This window comes from Macaca nemestrina, chromosome 8 (assembly GCF_043159975.1).
Source record: "Macaca nemestrina isolate mMacNem1 chromosome 8, mMacNem.hap1, whole genome shotgun sequence".
In the NCBI taxonomy this organism is placed as follows: Eukaryota; Metazoa; Chordata; class Mammalia; order Primates; family Cercopithecidae; genus Macaca; species Macaca nemestrina.
The window spans coordinates 36,199,368-36,221,629 of NC_092132.1; the positions used below are offsets into that span (position 1 = coordinate 36,199,368).

Below are 22,262 nucleotides of genomic sequence, written 5' to 3' on the forward strand. Positions count from 1 at the left end.
AGCAGATAATCAAAAGATTTCGTTTACTGCTTCAGCTCCTTTGAGTTATGCTAATAAGTGTATTGTAATATTGCTACTGTCTGAATCTCAGCAGGTAGCCTTTAGTTCTGGGTAAAGAGATGCGAGCTTAATATATTTATATCTTATAAAATAATTTCATCTGACCAACAGATGCCTGCAAAGACCAGGCTTTAGTCACTTGAAAAAAACCAGGGAGGTCTTAGAACCAAATAGTTTACCTACCTTACTAAGTTATACTAAAGGTTATACTACCAAATTATAGTATGTTCAAAATACACAGTAAATAACCAGAACAGCAGTAGCCTATTTACAAGAGCCTGTTGCATTCACAGTTTCAAATATTCATTGGATACTGTGACAATTTCTGTTTTGGCCTTTAGTAACAACTTTAATTTTTCTGAAAAACAGAAGTAATGTGGTATGTAGCACAGCTACCTGAAACAGTTGGAAGGTATTTTGAGAATAATGGACAGGAGAGGTCGAGTGGGAATTTATATGGTATTGAGCTGTATGGATTCTGTAGATTTTGAACAAGACAAACCTACTTGGCTACTTTCATCTTAAAAATAATACCATACATTATTTTATATGAACTTATACTTCTTTTGGTTTTGTTTTGTATATCCCCTTGGCATGTATCAGGACTTCAATAATATCTTTTAAATAAATTAAAAACTTAAATATACCTGTGGCTTCTTTAGTGTATACTGCCCTAATGAGATAAGCTCCCTTAGCAGATGTTTTCAGCTGATAATAGTTTTGACTAAGTACTGGTAGGAGAGGGAGGAGACTTGGGCATTAATGGAGGTGGGAGGGATACTGTGTTATATTGGTCACTTTTAAGAAACAATTTAGGAGGGTTTTAGAACTTTAGGGTAATTAGTGTAAAAGAGAAGAAGCTGAAAGTGGAAGTGATTATGGAGCATGGTAAGGGGAAAGGGGGCCAAGGGTAGTAGTGGCGATTACTGAAGTTTAAAAAGAGAAATTAAAGGAGACAGCTTGCTTTCCAAATGTATTGCCTCTAATACCATGGAAGCGCTGTGTTTCTGCGGTATCACAATTTAGATGCTGAGCTTGTTCAGAAAACTAGAAACATCAGCCCAACAATTTTTAAAAGTATGCCATCTACTCTTTTGGTTTCATTCCAGTTCCTTTCACTCATACTAGAAAGAAAAAAAGAAACAATAAACTAGCTACTTGTTCCTGCCAAAACTTGTCATTTTCTGTTCTTCCCTTTTGTTTCCACTGTTCCCCAAACAAAAGCAAAACCCAATCAACCAGTAAAAACCTGCCTTCATCTGTCATCTCTGTTTTGAGTATTTAAGGATTTTTTTTTTAAGTTTTTGCTTTTTCAGTTTATGGAAATCTTAAGAACGGATTCTGAAGGCCCACTACTTGAATGATTCTGGCAGATGTTCAAATACATAGGGAAGTTGATGACATTAAAGCACACTTTTCTTTGTAAGTTTTCAAGTAGGCGTAGATATGTGGGGATTCCAGGTATAGGGTTTTTTGTTTTTGTTTTTTAAACCACCTTTTTTTTCAGTTAGGCTTTTTCTCAACTGTCCATATTTTATTTGGAAATCTTGTTTAGGAAGAAGCCTTAAAACGTTCTTTATTTTGTATTTACTCTTAAAAATATAATAGTAGTTGAGATCTTGTGTTTGTGGTATAAGAAATAATTTGATAAGATTTTGTGTGTTTCTGTATGATGCTTAGGTAAGATTTTGTGTGTTTTTATATGATGCTTTTTTGCTTTTCAAAAAACACTTTAGGATTGTATTTTAAATAGAGTTTATTAACTTATTCTTAAATGCTAATAGGCTTTTTTGTTTTTGAGAAGAAACATGTTTTGGTGATTTATTCTTCAATGTTTTTGACTCTTGCCTTTGTAAACTTCTAGAGAATAAACAAACAGGAAAAAAGCGTACACACATGCACACTCATATACAGTATCTGGAAACTAAGAGGAAGCAAGGTAGCCAAGACTAATGATCAGTTTTTTCTTACACAAATAAATATTTTCTTAAAAGTTCTGTCCTCAGGGAACATTATCTAAACTCGCAGTCTTTATGTAAAGGCCTTTCTCTTTTTAAATTTCTTGTAATAAATAGTGTCCAGAGTAACTGTTGAATCACCAGAAACTTATGTATTCATCCTCTATGCTATCTGTGTTCATGTAATTATGTACACATTTTTGTGTGTCTAATTTTGTTTTGTAGATTATGTTTAATGAAGAACTTGGGGATCCTTTTATCATAATTCACAGTATCTCATTGCTAAATGCTGAAGAACATTCTATAGCTACCCTACTTCTTCGAATAGAGAAAGAGGAATTGGATATGAAAGGAAGTGGTTTCTATGTTTCTCTGGAGTGGGTCACTATCAGTAAGAAAAATAAAGGTAAAACAAAATCTGAATCTCTCTCTACTGGTTGCCATTATTTAGTAGATTTTGAAACGCAAAACTGTCCCTATAAATGCTGTTTGCTTTCTCTTGGGCATTGTGTTACAATTCTGGCACCTGCCACCACTGGTGGAATGAATATGTATAGGTAGTTTTTTCCTCAGGTATATTTTATAGAAAAAAAATACAGTGTGCTTCCACAGCCAATTATGCCTTTTATATAAAAGAAGACATTGTTATATAAGTTTTGAATAATTTAACAGGTATATTTTTAATATATACAAAAATATATGCATATATATGTGTGATACACAAAAATTTATACCTAAAACTAAATGTAAGTTAATAAATTATAGTATAATTTAAATATAAATAAATATAAATACTTACTTGGAAATGAATGTCTTTATTTCATTAAATTACAAGTATGATTTCTTTTAAATCTAATTGAACTTCATCATTTGTTTCTACATTTAAGAAAACTGTTACTGTGCTCCCATGTTTAGAATAGTCCTGAACCTTGGTCTGTTAGAAGCTGTCTGTCAAGCTTCTAACTTGACTTTAAAAATTACAATCTCATGAATTAATTAGGATTTTTTTTAGTGGTATTAGGAAAGCTCTTTGCCTTTGCTTAGTTCCTACTGACTCATTGAGTGTTTTCTTTTTAATCGTAATTGAGTACTGAGAGTGCTTGTTTCCATAATGACTCTATGCTCTTTTTCTCAGTAGTTTTTATTAGCTGACTCATTTATGAGTAAGTTAATATAAATTAAATTATCTCTCATCACTATAGAAAAATATTTCTTTACCATAGCTACTAGTTTGCAATTCAATAAAGACATTAGCAGTTGTTTCCTAAGAGGGTTTTGCCTTTTATTCTAAAACAAACAGCTGTCTGTCTGTCTGTCTGTCCGTCTATCTATCTATCTATCTATCTATCTAATAGATATCTCAAAATAGTTTATAAATAAACTGAATAAGTCTCCTAGATTTATTCTTTGAAGTATTCAATATAATTTATTAGTTCTTTTTGGTGTTGTAGTTTTATCTCTGGAGGAACACAGTAACTTTAAACTTTAAATTAGATATTAGAAAACTTTTTTGAAGTCCCAGTTGGTAACCATAAGATCTATGTCACAGCTATCCAAGTATGCCGACACAGTGCAAAAGCAGCCATAGACGATATATAAATGAATGAGTATAGCTGTGTTCCAATCATACTTTATGGACATTGAAATTTGAATTTTATGTTTTTTTGACATATATTTAAATATTCTTTAAATATTACCATTTTAACAATTTAAAAATATAAAATTCATGCTTAGCTCATAGGCCATACAAAAGTAGACCTAGATTCAGCTTTGACTCAAGGGTCCTAGTTTGCAGAACCCCTGCTTTAGATAATGGAAACCTTAATTTTTTTAAGGTATATAATTCAGAATCTTACAGGAGACACTGTCATGCATATTCCTCCTCCTTTCTCCAAGACACTTGCTTCTGTAACATCTTTTTCTCAGTCTGTGGTAACTCATCAAATTGCCTCAAAACATAGCAGTACTCTGCTCCAGCTCTATCTTCTCCATCCCCTTTGTCTTCATTTCTTTGCCTCAACTGGACAGATACATTGAGACTAACCTTTTTTCTCCCAAGATTGTAGTTGTAGAATCATTAATTCTCTTTATTGTTCCCTTTATCTTTCTTTTATATCTTGTTCCTTCTCTCCCAGACTATTACTAATATGATTTTTTTCTTTTTCTTTTTAATTAACAGAACTGTGTTTTTGTAAACTCTTTTGAATGAAACATTTCATAAATTATATTTATGGTCACATAAGTTTGAAAATGTGGGCATAAAATAACTCCATTACATATTAAGCATATTAAAGTTGCTAAAAATTGTGAGTAAAAAAAATTTAGGCTAGATGCAGAGGCTCATACCTATAATCTCAGCACTTTGGGAGGTCAAAGCAGGCAGATCACTTGAGCCCAGGAGTTTGAGACCAGTCTGGGCAACATAGTGAGGCCCTGTCTGTACAAAAATTACAAAAACATTAGCTCGGCATGGTGGTGTGCACCTATAGTCCCAGCTACTCTGGATGCTGAGGTGGGAGGATTGCTTGAGCCTGAGAGTTTGAGGCTACAGTGAGCTGTGATCGTGCCACTGCATTTTAGCTTGGGCAACAGAGCAAGGCCCTGTCTCAAACAAACAAAAAAATTTATGCTTAATTTTAACCTAGCATTTCTCCACATATTTAACCATGGAATCCAGTGTTTTAGAATTCCTATTCCTTTCTGTCCCATGCATGCTGGGAAAGGCCACCCTAGAAATATGTAATGTCTGTGTTTGGATCTTTAAAGTCGAGTAGGACTTTTGGCCCTGCATGTATCTATAGGGGAAGTGTAGGAGTTTTGTTCATTCATTAAATTACAAGCCTGTCCTTAAATATGTGTGAATTGAATGTGTGAATGTAGGTGAGGATTTTGAGTAAAACCAATGAGATATTTTAGAACAGATGGTATTATTATGTAAAAACTCATAATAATATGACATTGAGTTGTGATGTTTGACTACTCAGTATGAAGCCTACAAGTACAACCCACTTTAAAGAGTAACAGTATAGGTAAAAGTATGGAGTCAGCTAAAATATTTGAGTACTTTTTAAAGCAAAAAATTACTGTCTTTATAGGAAAATAAATTCAATTTGTCAGAAACTTTTGGAATACAGTTAATTGTTTATATCTTAAAAGTAGCACTAATTTATGTTTAATTATAAGCATATAGATAAATGTCTTGAGTGGGTAAAAAAAAATATTTCTGCTATAAATTTATTTCATTGTTAAAATGCCCCTTATCAGGAGTTAGAGCAGGCAGAAAAATAGTCCACACTGCATGTTTCCCCTTGTCCTCAATTTGTGACTTTTCAGAAGATGCTTATCACATACCTGCTGAGAAGGCAGACAGGCTTTAGTCAAGGAGAGGTAGGTCATACAGAAGTTGTTATTCCAAGTAAGCCAGTCATGTTGGAGTTCTGGGGCACTGCTGTCTAATAGAGATTTCTCCAAGATGGTCATGTCTTATATGTGTACCATTCACTGCAGTAACTACTAGCCATGTGTAGCTGTTGAGCAATTAAAATGTGGCTAGTGTGACTGAGGAATTTAAATTTTACTTAATTTTAAGTAGCCACTTGTGGCCAGTGACTACCACATTGGACAGGACAATCAGGAATAAATTTCACCAGACCCAGCATTTTAAAATAGGGACTTATTTACAGAAAATTAGGTTGTAAATTGTTTACCTTATGAAAAGACTCTTAATAGTATACCTTTTAATAGTACATTAAAAGTATTTATTATAATTAAAATCAATATTTAAGTATCAGAATGTTTTGATAATAGTTTTTATTTGTAATGTTTTGTTCTAAAATACTTTTTCTTACAGATAAGAAAAAATATGAAATTATTAAGCGTGATATTCTCTGTGGAAAGTCAGTGCCACATTATGCTGCTATTGAGCCCGATGGAAATGGTCTAATGATTGTATCCTACAAGTCTTTCACATTTGTTCAGGCTGGTCAAGATCTTGAAGAAAATATGGATGAAGACATGTCAGAGAAAATCAAAGGTAATTTTTATTCTTAAAAGTGCTTGTTTGTATTTGCGTAAACATATATTTGTCTTTTGTTTTCCCAGTTAATAGTTCTACACGGGCAAGATAAATGCATAATTTTTTCTTTATTTTCTCATATATTTTCCAGAAGTCTTTTGGAACGTATACCACCGTAATAGTGTGAATGAACTGGTTTAATTTGATCATTTTGTTATTACCAAAATGTTTTTTTAAAAATCGTTTATTAGCTTTCTTGATTAGATGCTTAATAAATAGTTATCAAATAAATAAATAATGTCTATTTGCTATTAGTATTGATGGTATTAATAGTGTAATATTGAAGATACTAATTTTTAAAAATAAATTAAGCTAACCTACCTGTTCTTACCTTTTATACTAAACTGAAAGTAAGTTCCTTGAGGGCAGAATCACATAATTTTATCAATGTTGAATGAATGCATGAAGGTTATGTTTTAGCGTGAAAAGACTGGCCAGACACAGTGGCTCACGCCTGTAATCCCAGCACTTTGGGAGGCCTAGGCGGGCGGATCACAAGGTCGGGAGATCGAGACCATTCTGGCTAACACGATGAAACCCCATCTCTACTAAAAATACAAAAAAAAAATTTGGGCACAGTCCCAGGCAACTGTAGTGCCAGCTACTTGGGAGGCTGAGGCAGGAGAATCGCTTGAACCCAGGAGGCAGAGGTTGCCGTGAGCCGAGATTGTGCCATTGCAGTCCAGCTTGGGCGACAGTGAGACTCTGTCTCAAAAAAAAAAAAAAAAGATAAGACTAACAAGAAATTTCAGAAGAAATTTATATTTGTAAATAAAGAACAGACATTCTTTAAAAACTATTCAAGAGAACATTCCTCTGTAATAATTACTGTTCATATTTCTGATGTTCATAGCCAGAGAATAGTATATTTTACTTAACAGAGATTTTTACAATATTTAATACTTATACATATTTTTCTTTGAATCTACCTTTTTTGTTAAACAAGTTAATTATTTAAAAAAATTGGTTTTACCTTTTTATTTTTAAGTGAAATCATGTTGATTAAGAAAGTAAGGAAATAAAAGAATGGCTACTCCATAAGCAGAGCAACCTAGGTTTAATATTTTTGGATGCCTTAAAAAATGAATTATTTGAAAAATATTTGAAAATATTAATGTAGTGTATAATTGAAAAATATTTTCCACAGAGTTTATAAATATATGCACCTCTGAATACAAATCTTGAACTTAGTAGGCCTTTAGACTTTTAACACCTTGGTTTCCTCATATGGGATTCGTTTTTTGTTAGATTATCTCTAAGATCCTTTCCTGAATAAATGTTACTATTCTGTCTAATTAGGATGCTAACCTCATCTAAAGCTTAGCCAGAATAGCTATTTATTTCTCTAGATCACGTGTCTTTAGAATTCCTTTGGTAAGCAATTGTGAGGGAGTAGAATGAATGCCTTAATCTTTGGAGCCATTCTGCCCAGATAACTTGGAACCATGTAGTTCCAAGAGAGATTGAAGCCTAAGTGGGACACATCATGTGTTTAAATTACTACCACAGGTATTGTTTTTCTTGATAACATCTCATGCTATATCTTGACTTCCCCCCAAATTCATTGTTTATTTTGTCATAGGATTTTCACAGTAATAAAGGAAAAGTGTTGTAATTTTTAAAAATTATGGGTAGTTTGGTCATTGATTGGCATGTGTAATACTTTCTGAATATTAATATATATACTGGTTTCCTTTCTGTTAACTTCAGGAAGACTGGTATTATCTATTGGCTGTTTGGCATTTTAATAATATGTTTTTAAAGACCTAAAACACAATCTCTAAAGGCATAGAAAGGTACTCAAAGAAACCAATAATTAAGAAAATTATTTCGGTGTTTGCATACATTCAACAATGTATACAGTGGGGAGGTGATTAAAAAATTATGACTTTCCCTTTAGTCTACATCCATGGCCTTTAATTAATTAATACATTTTTAAAATTTCAACTTTTATTTTAGATTCAGGGAGTACATGTGAATGTTGTTTTACCTGGGTGTATTTGCATGGTGCTGAGATTTGGGGTACGATTGATCCTGTCACCCAGGTACTGAGCATAGTACCCAACAGTTATTTTTTAAACCCTTTCTAGCCCCTCTAGTAGTCCGTAGTGTGTGTTGTTGCCATCTTTATGTCCATGAGTACCCAGTGTTTAGCTCACACTTATAAGTGAGATCATGTGGTGTTTGGTTTTCTGTTCCTGCACTAATCTGCATAGGATTATGGCAACTTGCTATATTCATGTGTCTGCAAAGGACATGATTTTGTTCTTTCACCTGGCTGTATAGTATTCCATGGTGTATATGTGCCACATTGTTTTTTTCAGTCCGCTGTTGATGGCCACCTATGTTGATTCCATGTCTTTACTGTGGTGAATAGTGCTGTGATGAACATACTAGCCCATGTGTCTTTTTGGCAAAAAAATTACTTATTTATATATATATATATATATATATATATCCAGTGTTGAGATTACAGGGTTGAACTGTAGTTCTGTTTTAAGTTCTTTGAGAGATCTTCAAACTGCTTTCCACAGGGGCTGAATTAATTGACATTCCCACCAATAGTGTATCAGCATTCTCTTTTCTCCACAGCCTTATCGGCATGTGTTGTTTTTTGACTTTTTAATAACCATTCTGACTGGTGTGAGATGATACTATCCTTGTAGTTTTGATAGTGCTGATGATTAGTGATGAGTATTTTTGCATGTTGGCCATTTGTATGTCTTGTTTTGCGAAGTGCTGTTCATGTCTTTTGCCTATTTTTTAATGGAGTTATTTGTTCTTTGCTTGTTCAGTTGTTTAAGTTCCTTATAGAGCCTTGATATTAGACTTTTGTTGGGTGCATAGTTGCAAATATTTTCTCTGATTCTATAATTTGTTTACTCATAGTTTCTTTTTCTGTGGAGGAAGTCTTTCATTTAATGAGGTACCATTTGTCAGTTTTTTTGCTGTTGAAATTACTTTTGAGTACTTAGTCATAATTCATTTTCAAGGCCAGTGTCCACAATGGTGTTTCCTAGGTTTTCTTCTAAGATTCTTACAGTCTGAGGTCTTACATTTAAATCTTCAGTTCATCTTGAGTTAATTTTTGTATATGGTGAGAGGTAGGGAATCAGTTTCATTTTTCTGCATATGGCTAGCCAGCTATCCCAGCACCCTTATTGAATAGGGACTCCTTTCCCTATTGCTTGTTTTTGCTGCCTTTATCAAAGATTATCAGATGAGTATAGGTGTGTGGCTTTATTTCTTGGTCCACTTGTCTGTGTATCTGTTTTTGTACCCTTTTTGGTTATTGTAGCCCTGTAGTATACTCCGAGGTCAGTTAGTGTGATGCCTCTGGATTTGTTCTTTTTGCTTAGGATGGCTTTGGCTATTTGGGCTCTTTTTTGGATCCATATGAATTTTAGAATAGTTTTTTCTAGTTCTGTGAAATAATATTGGCAGTTTGATTGGAATAGCATTAAATCTGTAGACTGTTTTGAGCAGTATGGACATTTTAATGATATTGATTCTTCCAACCCATTAACTTGGAATGTTTTTCCAGTTATCTGTGTCATCTGTTATTTCTTTCAGCAGTGCTTTGTAATTCTCCTTGCAGAGCTCTTTCACCTCCTTGTTAGATGAATTCCTAGGTATTTTATTATTATTATTATTATTATTATTATTATTGGCAGCTACAGTAAATGGGATTGTGTTCTTGATTTGGCTCTCAGCTTGAACATTATTAGTTTGTAGAAATGCTACTGGTTTTCATACATTGATTTTGTATTCTGAAACTTTACTGAAGCCATTTGTCAGTTCCAGGAGGCTTTTGGTGGAATCTTTAGGATTTTCTAGCTATAGAATTATATTATCTGCAAAGTTTGACTTTTCCTAATTGGATACCTTTTATTTATTTCTTTTGCCTGATTGCTCTGGTTAGTACTTCCAGGACTATGTTGAATAAGAGCTATTGAGAGTAGGCATCCTTGTTTTGTTTCAGTTATCAAGAGGAATGCTTCATTTTCGCCTCTTCAGTATGATGTTGGCTGTGAGTTTGTCGTAGATGGCTCTTGTTATTTTGAAGTATGTTCCTTTGATGCCTAGTTTCTTGAGGATTTGTAAAATGAAGGGATGTGGAATTTTATTGAACACTTATTCTTCATCTATTGAGGTGTTCCTATGATTTTCGTTTTTAATTCTGTTTATGTAGTGAATCACATTTATTGATTTGCATATGTTAAACTAACCTTGCATCCCCAGGAAGGAAGCCTACTTGATCATAGTCAATTAAGTTTTTGATGTGCTGTTGGATTCAGCTTACTAGTATTTTGATGAACATTTTTGCATCTGTGTTCATCAGGGATATTGACCTGTAATTTTTATTTGTTTGTGTGTCTTTGCCTGGTTTTGGTATCAAGGTGATGCTGCCTTCATAGAGTGAGTTGGGGAGGAGTTCCTCCTCCTCGATTTTTTTGGAATAGTTTCAGTAGAATTGGTACCGGCTTTTCCTTGTACGTCTAGTAGAATTTGGATGTGAATCCGTCTGCCCAGGGCTTTCTTTGGTTGATAGATTTTTTATGACTGATTGAATTTTGGAACTTGATATTGGTCTGCTCAAGGTTTCAGTTTCTTTCTGATTCAGTCTTAGGAGATTGTTTTTTAGGGATTTATCCATTTTCTCTGAATTTTCTAGTTTGGGTAATACAGGGGTTCATAATAGTCTCTGGATTTTTTTTGTTTTTCTGTGGAATTGGTTGTAATTACCTTTTCATTTCTGACTGTGTTTATTTGCATCTTCTCTTTGTTAATCTAGCTAACAGCCTATTGATCTTGTTTATCCTTTCAAAAAAAAACTTTTGGTCTCATGGATTCTTTGTTTGGATATTTGGGTCTCAATTTCATTCTGTTCTGCTTTGATTTTAGTTATTTCTTTTCTTTTGCTAGTTTTGGTGTTAATTTGGTTTTTTTCTTGTTCTTCTGGATGTGATATTAGATCATTAATTTGAGATTTTTCTAACTTTTTGAGGTAGTTACATAGCACTTTCCTCTTAACACTGCTTTTGCTGCATCCCAGATAATTTCCATGATATTGTGTGATTTTAGAGAGATCTTCTTGGTATTGATTTCTATTTTTATTCCACTCTGATCTTAGAGTATGATTGGTATGATTTCATTTTTTATAATTTATTGAGACTTGCTTTATGGCTGAGCGTGTGAGTGATCTTGGAGTATGTTCTGTGTGCAGATGAGTGGGATTTATATTCTGTGGTTGATGGGTGGGGTCTTCTGTAGATGTCTGTTAGATCAAGTGTCAAATTTAAGTCCATAATTTTTCTTTAGTTTTCTACCTTGATGATCTGTGGGATGCTGTGAGTGGTATGTTGAAGTTCCCCAGTATTGTCTTGTGGCTAAGTCTTTCCATAGGTCTAGAAGTACTTGTTTTATGTATCTGGGTGCTCCAATGTTGAGCACCCAGATATTTGGGATAGTTCAGTCTTCTCATTGAATTAAACCCTTTATTATTATGTAATACCCTTTATCCTTTTTTACCTTTGTTGGTTTAAAGTATGTTTTATCTGATGTAAGAACTGCGACCCCTTCCCTTTTTGTTTGCCATTTGCATAGCAGGTTTTTCTCCAGCCCTTTACTTTGAACCTGTGAGTGTCATTATGTGTCTGATGAGTCTGTTGTAGAATGCAGATGCGCCTTTTTTTTTTTTTTTTTTTAACTCCAACTTTCCACTCTGTGCCTTTCAAGCGGGATGTTTTGATCATTTACATTTAAGGTTAATATTCTTATGTGAAGTTTTGATTCTATCATGAAGTTGTTACTGGTTGCTTCGTAGTTTCTATCGTGCAGTTGCTTTACAGGGACTGTGACTCTGTCCTTGTGTTGTTGTGGTAGCAGATATTGTTCTTCTGTTTCCCTGTTTAGAACTTCCTTAAAGATTTCTTGTTAAGGCTGGTGTAGTGGTAACTAATTCTCTTAGTGCTTGCTTGCCTGGAAAAGATTTTGTTTCTCTTTCACTCATGAAGCTTAGTTTAGTGGGTATGAAATTCTTGGTTGGAATTTCTTTAAAAATTCTGCAAATAGGCCCTCAATCTCTCCTAGCTTGTGAGGTTTCTGCTGAGAAGTCTGCTGTTAGCCTAATGGGGTTCCCTTGTTTGTAATCTCTTTTCTCTAGGTGACTTTAAGGTTTTTTCTTTAGTGTTGACCTTGGACAGTCTCGTGCTATATGCCTTGGTGATCTTCATTTTGTATAGTATTTCTCAGGTGTTCTCTTGATTTCTTATACCTGGATGTCTACCCCTCTAGCAGGATTAGGGAAATTTTCTGAATTATTCCCTCAAATATGTTTTTCAGTTTGTTTAGTGTTTCTTCTCTGGAATGCCAGTAGTTCATAGGTTTGGTTACTTTATATAATTTCATATTTCTAAGAGACTTTATTCATTTTTTAAAATTCTTTTTTTCTTTATTTTTGTCTAGCTAGCTAGTTTGAAAGACTGGCCTTCAAGTTCTGAAATTCTTTCTTCTGCTTGGTCCAATCTGTTGATAAAGCTTTCAATTGTATTTGGAAATTCCATAAGTGAGTTTTTCAATTCCAGAAGTTTGTATTGATTTATTTTAAAGATGTTTATCTCTTCCTTCATTTCTTGGATTGCTTTAGAAGTTTCTTTGTATTGATTTTCACCCTTGTCTTAGATCTTGTTGAGCTTCCTTGCAATCCATGCTTTGAATTCTTTGTCTCTTATTTCTGAGTTTCTATTTTGGTTAAGGACCATTTCTAGAGAGCTAGTGATATTTTGTGTTGTGTCACTACATTCAGATTTTTTTATGGTGCCACAATTCTTGCACAGGTTTCTTTCTTTTTTTTTTTTTTTGAATTTTTTTGTATTATACTTTAAGTTCTGGGATACACGTGCAGAACGTGCAGGTTTGTTATATAGGTATACACCTGCCATGGTAATTTGCTGCACTCATCAACCTGTCATCGACATTAGGTATTTTTCGTAATGCTATCCCTCCCCTAGCCCCCCACACGCCGACAACACTGGTGTGTGATGTTCCCCTACCTGTGTCCATGTGTTCTCATTGTTCAGTTCCCACTTATGAGTGAGAACATGCGGTATTTGGTTTTCTGGTTTCTTATCTAGAGATCCTGGCACTTCTAATTTTTATAGTATTTTTGTGCAGGTAGGATTCTTTTTTCTTTCTTTCCTTATTTTTTTTATATATATATATATAAAATATATATATATATTTATATATATATAAAAAAACCTTTATATATATATATAGGTTTTTTTTCTTTCTTCCTCTTTCCATCTCTTGGGGGTGTGACTGTAGAGAATGCTGAGTAGGGTCTTTGGGCTTTCCTTCCATAGCCCTATGCACTTCTGTTGGCAGGTTGTATATTGGGCTATGCAGTTTAACCTACAAACCGGTAGATGGTGCTTATTAGTAACAGCCAATTGCAGCCAGTGCAGCTGGGTATATACTTAATCCTTGTTTACTGGGAGAACTCTCTGTTGCCTCAGGCAATGGGCTGATTCTTGGATTGCACAGTTGTCTGAGCTCCCTGCTCAGCCCTGGGGATTGGGTGCCAAGATGAGCAGGATGAGACTGGGCAGATCTGCCTACAGATCCCCCCTGTGGCAGGTGTGGGCATCAGCGCTGAGGGAGAATCTACCTGGCAGCCACTAAATGCCCACAGGCGTGCCTAAGAAACACCCCCAGCCCCACGTTCTCTGGACAGGGTTCGGGAGATGGCATGAACTCCTAATTTAGGAGAGCCACAGGTGCCTGGACCTCTGCCTGGGCAGGGAGCAGAGAGGGCCCCTCTGTATGAACATCTCTGCACAAGAAATGTAGGTTAACTCAGGCTGTTGAAATAGGCAAACAGGTGCTTTGAATGCCTGAAGGTCTGCCTGAGTGTGAAGCAGAGAGGGCCCCCCTACACCAGATCTACGCATAGGAAACGTGGGGCAGTTCAGGCTGCCAGTCTGGGCAAGGAGGTGCTTTGAATGCCTGGAGGTCTGCTTAGATGTGGAGTGGAGAGGGCCCTGCTGCACTGTGATGTATGCACAGGAAAGGTTGGGGTAGTATGGCCTTTAATTTATACTAAAAGTGCATGCGATTTTGCACATCCTTCCATTCCCATGATCTGGCAGAAGCTATCCATTGAGATATTATTATGTAACCGCTTTGCTAGCTTTTCTGGGTAACATATTTTGTGTTCTTTTGAACTAAGGAATCACTCTGTGTGTATGTGTGTGTGTGTGTGTGTGTGTGTGTGTGTGTGTGTGTGTTTAAGGGAAGGAGTGAAAGAGGGATGAAGGGAGGGAGAGAGGGAAGAAATGAGGATAAAGGATTGCTATCATTAGTATTTTATGAGTGCTTTATCTCCTCAAGCATTGGGTGAGTCTGGAAGGGGAAATTTTCATGTTAATTACTACAAAGCTGTGAGTGAAAATTCCTCAAAGAGATCTGTGCATGTTTGTTTATAATTACATTTTGTGAGATAATCACTAGTAAATATACTAAAATTCTTTTAGATAGGTTTTATGTGTGTGTATGTTTTCTCTAATTTCTTATTACATGATGCATTTTTCTTTTCCCAATAGAACCTCTGTATTACTGGCAACAGACTGAAGATGATTTGACAGTAACGATAAGGCTTCCAGAAGACAGTACTAAGGAGGACATTCAAGTACAGTTTTTGCCTGATCACATCAACATTGTACTGAAGGATCACCAGTTTTTAGAAGGAAAACTCTATTCATCCATTGATCATGAAAGCAGTACATGGATAATTAAAGAGAGTAATAGGTATTTTTATAATTTTAATATTCTATTATCTTTTTTTCTTTTTACTCTTTCCACAGTGGATACATCAGATATTAATACAATAGTTCTGTCTGTATTACTGGTTACTTTTCTTAAGATACATTAAAAATAGAATTACTGTGTCAAAGAGCATGTTTCTAGTTGAAATTAAAGATAATAGCATAATTATCACTTGGAGAATATGGTAGTGCTTTGTTTTACCAGCTCTGGATACAATAATAATCATAGTTGAAAATGGCTATTTATTTTAAATTGCACTTTTTCAAACTTTTTAATAGAAATAATTTTTTTAACTTTAATTTACTGGCTGGATAATATAGTTCCATTCTTTAAAATTTAAAATATACAAAAGGATATAGAGTGAGAAGTCTACCTCCAACACAAGCCTATGGGTCACCCATCCTCCCACTCACAATCAGTGTTGTTATATTTTGCATACATTCAAGCACCAGACATACATTTTTCTTTTCTTTAAGGAAAACTACTTTTGATGGCTAGCTGCAGTGGCTGATGCCTCTAATCTCAACGTTTGGGATGCTGAGGTAGGAGGATTGCTTGAGGCCAGGAGTTTGTGACCAGAGTAGGCAAAAAGAGAAAATCCTGTCTCTAACAACAGCAAAAAAGTTTTTAACACATACTTTACACAATTATACATCTTGATTTTGTTCACTTGCAATGATAAATCTTAGGGATCTTTCCATAATGAATATATAAAAATTATTAAATTCTCTTTTATGACATGGTATTTTATTCTATCAACTGCACCATCATTTTAGACAATGAATCCTCTATTGTGTTAATTTAGGTTGTTTTCAATAATATCTGTGTATATACATATTATTTCACATGTGTAGAAGTATATATGAAGGATAAATTTCTAAAAGCAGAATAATTAATATTTCTTTGTAAATTGTAATTTTTTCTTATGTAAATTCTCCATTTACATTTCTTTTGTGAATTGTGTGTTCAGTACACAGAGCCATAAAAGAAATACGTAAGTGGTCAGGCACAGTGGCTCATGCCTGTAATCCCAGCACTTTAGGAGGCTGAGGCGGGTGGATTGCCTGAGGACAGGAGTTCGAGACCAGCCTGACTAACATGGTGAAACCCCGTCTCTACTAAAAACACAAAAATTAGCTGGGCGTGGTGGCGGGTGTCTGTAATCCCAACTACTTCAGAGGCTGAGACAGGAAAATTGCTTGAACCCAGGAGGCGGAAGTTACCGAGACTGGGCCATTGCTCTCCATCCTGGGCAATAAGAGAGAAACTCCGTCTCAAAAAAAAAGAAATACATCAGTTAAACTTCATCAAATCAGGAATTTTCTGCATGGCAAAATTAAAAATTTTTGTTCTTCTAAAGATACCATTAAGAAAACTAAAAGGTAAGCCATGGACTGGGAAAAAATATTCACAGTACTCATCTTAAACAAAGGACTTTCATTCTTAGTGTATAAGGAAGCCTTACAAATTCATAATAAAAAGAAGCCAATTTTTTTAAATGGTCAAATTATTTGAATAGACCTGTCACAATAGAAGATACGTGAACAGCTTGAACAGCTAGTAAGCCCATCAAAAGGTAATTATCATTAGACATTAGGAAAATTAAAACTAGAGTGAGACACCAATACGTGACTAAAACTTTGAAGACTGACAGTATCAAACTTTGGCAAGGATGTGGGGCACCAGCAACTCATTCGTGTCTGGTGCAAGTGTAAAATAATAATACAATCACTTTCGCAGACTGTTTAGTAGTTTCTTATCAAGTTAAACATATGCTGATTTTTAATCTAACAATTCTACTCCTTGATGTTTAACCAAAATAAATGAATGTATATAATTTTTTGTTTTTTCTGAGACAGGGTGTCACCCTGTTGCCCAGGTTGGAGTGCAGTGGCACAGTCACTTAGCTAATTTTTGTGATTTTTTTTGTAGAGATGGGGTTTTGCCATGTTGCTCAGACTGGTCTCAAACTCCTGACCTCAAGGGATCTGCCTGCCTCGACCTCCCAAAGTGCTAGGATTGCAGGTGTGAGCCACCATGCCCAGCTGAAAATATATATTAAAAAACAAAATAAAGCCAAAACAAATTTGCAAACATATATTCAGAGCAGGCACACTTACAAAAGCCAGAAACTGGAAACATCTCTAGTGTTACTGAAAAGGTGAATGGATAATGTGTGGTCTATTCATACAATGAAATGCTACTCTGTCATAAAGTGCTAGCAATAAATAAAAAGCAATATGAATGAATTAAAAACATGTGAGTGAAAGAAGCCAAAGACAAAAAATCGTACTGTATGATTCCACATATGGAGTTCTAGAACTGGCAAAACAAATCTATGGTGATACAAATCAAAACACTTGTTATCTATAGGGTGTAGGGAGATTGACTGGAGAAAGGTCACGGGAACTGCCTGTATGGTGGAAATAATTCACTATCCTCATTGGATTACAAAGGTGTATGCATTTGTCAAACTCAGTAAATTCTACACTTAAAATCTGTAAATTTTATTTATAAATTATACCTCAATTAAGGGAGCAAAACTATCTTTTTAAAAACGATAAAGTTAAGTGTCTTATAAAACTATAATCCTTTGCCCCCCACTACTGTGCCATTTTGCAAATCTATTATTCCAGGCAATTTATTCCCCACTTATTTGGATTAATAAAATTATTTTCTTTTAATTTAAATCAAGTCTTAGTAATTATTAAATTCAGTGATGGATTAATGAATAGAGTTAGGCAGTTAATTTTTTAAATCGTCAGATTTGGTCAGAAATGAGAAATGGTTGATTTAAAATATGACCTAAATCTTGTGCTTTAAGTTGATGTTACATAGAGGATAACTTAGATGTTTTTACACAAAGTATAGTTCTTAATTAGTAGTATATGATCCATGTGAATCTGATACAAATCTCAATCATGAGCATCTAAGACAAATATATCTAGCTCATAGAAAGTTTGGAGTTGTAAAAGTAGGTATCTTACATTTCATTAATGAAGACATTTGGTGATTTTGTTACACTTTTTAATACATCAAAAATAATTGCTGGAAAGGTTCTTTTAAAAGTATTTTGTATCTCCACATACTCTATTTAAATTATGTTTATGTGTATGTGAGTCACATTTACAAATTGGCAAACCAACTAGAACGTATTGTTAAATGTAAGTCATCACGCGGTAACCCAGCAAAGGTCTAGGGGAATAGCTTCACTTCATGTAAGTAGTTCAGCATTCAGTGCATCAACATAGATCAGTATTATTTTTCCATTAAATTTGAGGTGTTTGATTATTATTTTGTGTTTAAAAAAGATAATTACAACGTGGTGTAGGTGGTATCGTTGGTTTAAAAACACACGATTTTCTGTACTTGAGTAAATTATTCGTACCTCTCATTTTCAAAAGTTACTGTTGTCTCACTTTTTAACTAATCTGTAATTATTATGTTTGGCATTGTGTGGGCTTTTTTTGCTTGGATGGTAGCATACAATACTAGTTTTAAAACGTATAAATGCAGTCTTACAAGAAGGGTACCCTGATTAGCTGTGCAAATTAGTGATGGTTTGGAAATTATAACAGATTGTATCAACTCTTTCAGACCTCTAGGTAGCAACTAGTTCACTGGGTAAATGTTCTTTAATAGTTATTTATATATATTTTTTCACTACTGCAGAATAGTGCAGTAGTGAATAACATGGACTTAGAGCCAGACTGCTTAAATAGCTTGTGACTTTGGCAAGTTTCTTAACCTCAATACTTTTTTTTTCTTACTTGTAAAATGGTGATGATAAAAATATTTCCAGTACTTTATTTGGTGGTTATAACCAGTGAGTTAAAACATGTAAAGTGCTTAAGACAGCACCTGACATATAGGTAAGTATAAGCTATTGTCATTATTACTATTACTATCATCATCATCATCATCATCATCATTATTATCAAGATTACCTTTATCCTGAGAAAATGTAACTAAATCTCGGGACCGGGCACGGTGGCTCACACCTGTAATCCCAGCACTTTGGGAGACCAAGGCAGGCAGCTCTCTTGAGGCCAGGAGTTCAAGACCAGCCTGGTCAACATGGCAAAACCCTGTCTCTACTAAAAATACAAAAATTAGCCAGGTGGGCATGATGGCATGGCCTGTAATCCCAGCTACTTACTTGGGAGGCTGAGGCACAAGAGTCACTTGAACCCAGGAGTTGGAGGTTGCAGTAAGAGAGATTGTGCCACTGCACTCCAGCCTGGGCAAGAGAGTGAGACTCTGTCTCAAAAAAAAGAAAAAAATGTAACTAAATTTGGGCTTTTATTGTGGTAGTAATTTTCAGTGCTAATGATAAGTACTCATATTATTATTTTGTATAGTCTCTTAAAATAGGTAGTTTCAGAAAAATGTTAAATACTGTAATTCATAAGGCAGTGATTATAACAGTCTTGAAAAAGAACGGCAGGTAAGTTTGCATGTCCTATTTGATAATTATAGTTATTATTGTATTCTTGCAGTTGTGTTCTAGGGCATGAGCTAATATGGTAAACGTGTATGAAAGATGGCACATGGAAAAGGTTGCTTTGTTGTGGAATAGCTATCACCACTCCCCTTTTCTGTTATAGCAGTGGGTGCTCCCAAAGCATCTTACTTGGGTTTTCCTTCCTATTGCAGAGGAACATGGGCCAATTTACTTCTCCTCCTATGTCCATAGTCTGCCTTGACTCTGCTCTCTTTCCCTTTCCTGCTGCATCAGTCCTTGATCTCAGGGTTCCCTGACAGGCCATTTTTAGTACACTTGGAATTATTTAATTGTTTACATGTACAGAATTAGATTTGAAATAAGTTAATAGAGAACTCATTAACATCTTTTTTCCCTGTATTACCAAAGTTAATTTTTTTCCTTATTTCTACTTTTCAATTATTTAGCATCTGTATTTTAAAATTAAGATTTGCATTCATTTAATCTGCTTGATCTTTAGGTTAATAATCATATATTATGGTTCTTAGTTTGTGAAAATAAAGTTAATTATTGGCTCCAGACACAAAGAAGTATCCTTTAGTTACAGGCCTTTTCCTCTTTGCTTACATGCCCACATCCCCGACCATTCCCCAGATGTCTTACAGATCCATGCTTCTTGTATTTCTATTAAGTTCAGGAACATACTGCACACCAGTACTTTCTGGATGACCTCACTCTTTCCAGCCAGTTCTCTCTTCAGGCCATTTGATGTACCATTTCCAGTGGTACTTTCTTTGTTTATTAAATCTGGACTATTCGCCATTGGATTATAGGTTTTCCATCACATGCAAAATTTAAATGAGCAAGATTTTTGGTAAACCATCCTGTGGACACCGGAGGGTTCTTTCTATAGGAGATAGAAACAAACAGTATTTGTTACTGATTGTATAATTTGTATAATTGCTTAGTGTAGCTTTACTTTTCTCATTTAAACTTCTAGCTTGGAGATTTCCTTGATTAAGAAGAATGAAGGACTGACCTGGCCAGAGCTAGTAGTTGGAGATAAACAAGGGGAACTTATAAGAGATTCAGCCCAGTGTGCTGCAATTGCTGAACGTTTGATGCATTTGACCTCTGAAGAACTGGTAAGTGGTTGAAATACTAGTGTGACTTTCCAAGGGTCCAAAAATATGTTGTGTGAAGATTATGCCATGCTTTTCAAACATTATTTTGCTTTTCCTAATGTAAAAGATACATATCAGATACTACTGATCTGAGTGATGTTTGAATATGGCTTAAGTTCTAATATTTATTTCTTACACTATGTAAATACATACATGTATGTGTGGTCATACTATATAGAGAGTTTGCCTGCATCTGTGTATGTGTGTGTATGTATTGTGCACGCTCTCTCTCTCTCTACATGTATTCTTTAGAAGAATCAACTGACCAGTGCTGGTAGGACAAAAATTATGTTAAAATTTATTTACCAAGAATCTACTTATCACTAAAATTTTTGAGGTGATTTTAGAATTTTGCAAGGATATATGTATCATATATAGTAATTTTTTCTTTGTAATGTAATTAATTGTGATGATTACAGTGACACCACAATACTTAATCATGAGGTTGAATATGTTCCCACTCTGATGACGTGTGTGATCATGTTAAGAATGTGAACAAATACAGCAGTACATCAGAATTTTAAATTGTATGTTCATTTTCTAACAATGATATCTGCATATGAAAGATATCTGGTTTATTGCCATCTTGAATTATAGAGATGAGGAAGACTGTACAAAGTATTGTTTATACTATAATGTTAATCGCATCCTAAGATAGAAAAAAAGGATTAGAATATTGAAAGTGAATGTCTCTATCAAAAGGAAACTTGGCCAGATAGAGAAACCAAGTTTCATGTTTGCCACTAGTAATTGAAAATTTCAGGAATCACTGAAACTCATATGTAGGACTTCAAAATTTTGATTTCATAGCCCTGTGTACAACAAACCATACAGGCTGCATTGCCTTATATTCACTCATTAAGCAAGTATTATTGTGTTAGGCTCTGGGTATTGGAGATGTGTTTTGAGATTGTAGATAATTGCAGTTAACTACTTTTTAAACTTGATGGTTTCAGTTGAATATTAGTGTTTATGAGAAAGTTATTTATGCCTGAACACCAGTGTGTTTGTTACATTTTGAAAAGACAAACATACAATCTTATCTGCAGCTGAAGGCAGTTTTTTTTTCCAAATATTCATACTTGCCTTACTGCAGTGGTTAGAATGTCTGCTCCATAGCTATATAGAACTCTCAAATGGTAAAAGCAGACGTTCTTGCCTTATTTGTGATCTTGGGGAAAATAATTGACTATTTTATCATTAAGAAGGATAGATTCTTTGTATTACATTGAAAAAACTTTCTTCTGTTTGTAGTGTGCTGAGAGTTTTTATCATGAATGATTATATAATTTTCTGCATTGGTGGGATAAGCCCTTCTTGGTCAGATTTTTTGTTTTGTGTTGTGTTGTTTTTTACCATCCTTTTCCAGTTTGGATATCTGGGTTATAACTTTGTAAAATGATTAGGGAAGTGTTCTATTTGTAGAAGAGAATGTATAGAACTAGTGTTATGTCTTAAAATGTTTGGTAGAATTTGTCAGTAAAACAATCTGGACCTCGAGTTTGCTTTTTTGGAAGGCAGTAAACTATGGTGCCTTAGTTTTTAATGTTTTTAATTTCTTTTAACAGATATAGATCTGATGTGAGCATCTGTTTCCATTGCCTTTGTTTTTCAGTTTTCCATTTCTTAATTTCCATGTTACATGTATTATGTTCTTCCTTTTGTTTACTAGGAATTTATATTGCTTTTTTGTTTTCTATTTTTGAAGGTGA

At 34.4% G+C, this 22,262-nt stretch overlaps 1 protein-coding gene and 1 long non-coding RNA gene across 2 annotated transcripts in view; one reads left to right on the forward strand and one right to left on the reverse strand.

Annotated features, from left to right (window-relative positions):
• LOC105475975 (NudC domain containing 1) overlaps positions 1-22,262 on the forward strand; it is a 96,903-nt gene that overhangs the window by 37,050 nt on the left and 37,591 nt on the right. The window contains exons 4-7 of the mRNA XM_011731524.3: positions 2,244-2,424; positions 5,869-6,051; positions 14,700-14,904; positions 20,367-20,511. Of these exons, the coding sequence (XP_011729826.2) occupies positions 2,244-2,424; positions 5,869-6,051; positions 14,700-14,904; positions 20,367-20,511 (714 nt within the window). The remainder of the gene's footprint in view (positions 1-2,243; positions 2,425-5,868; positions 6,052-14,699; positions 14,905-20,366; positions 20,512-22,262) is intronic.
• Positions 20,162-22,262, reverse strand: part of LOC139355783 (uncharacterized) — a 32,933-nt gene continuing 30,832 nt past the window's right edge. Inside the window, exon 3 of the long non-coding RNA XR_011606829.1 lies at positions 20,162-20,273. This is a non-coding gene — a long non-coding RNA (uncharacterized lncRNA). The remainder of the gene's footprint in view (positions 20,274-22,262) is intronic.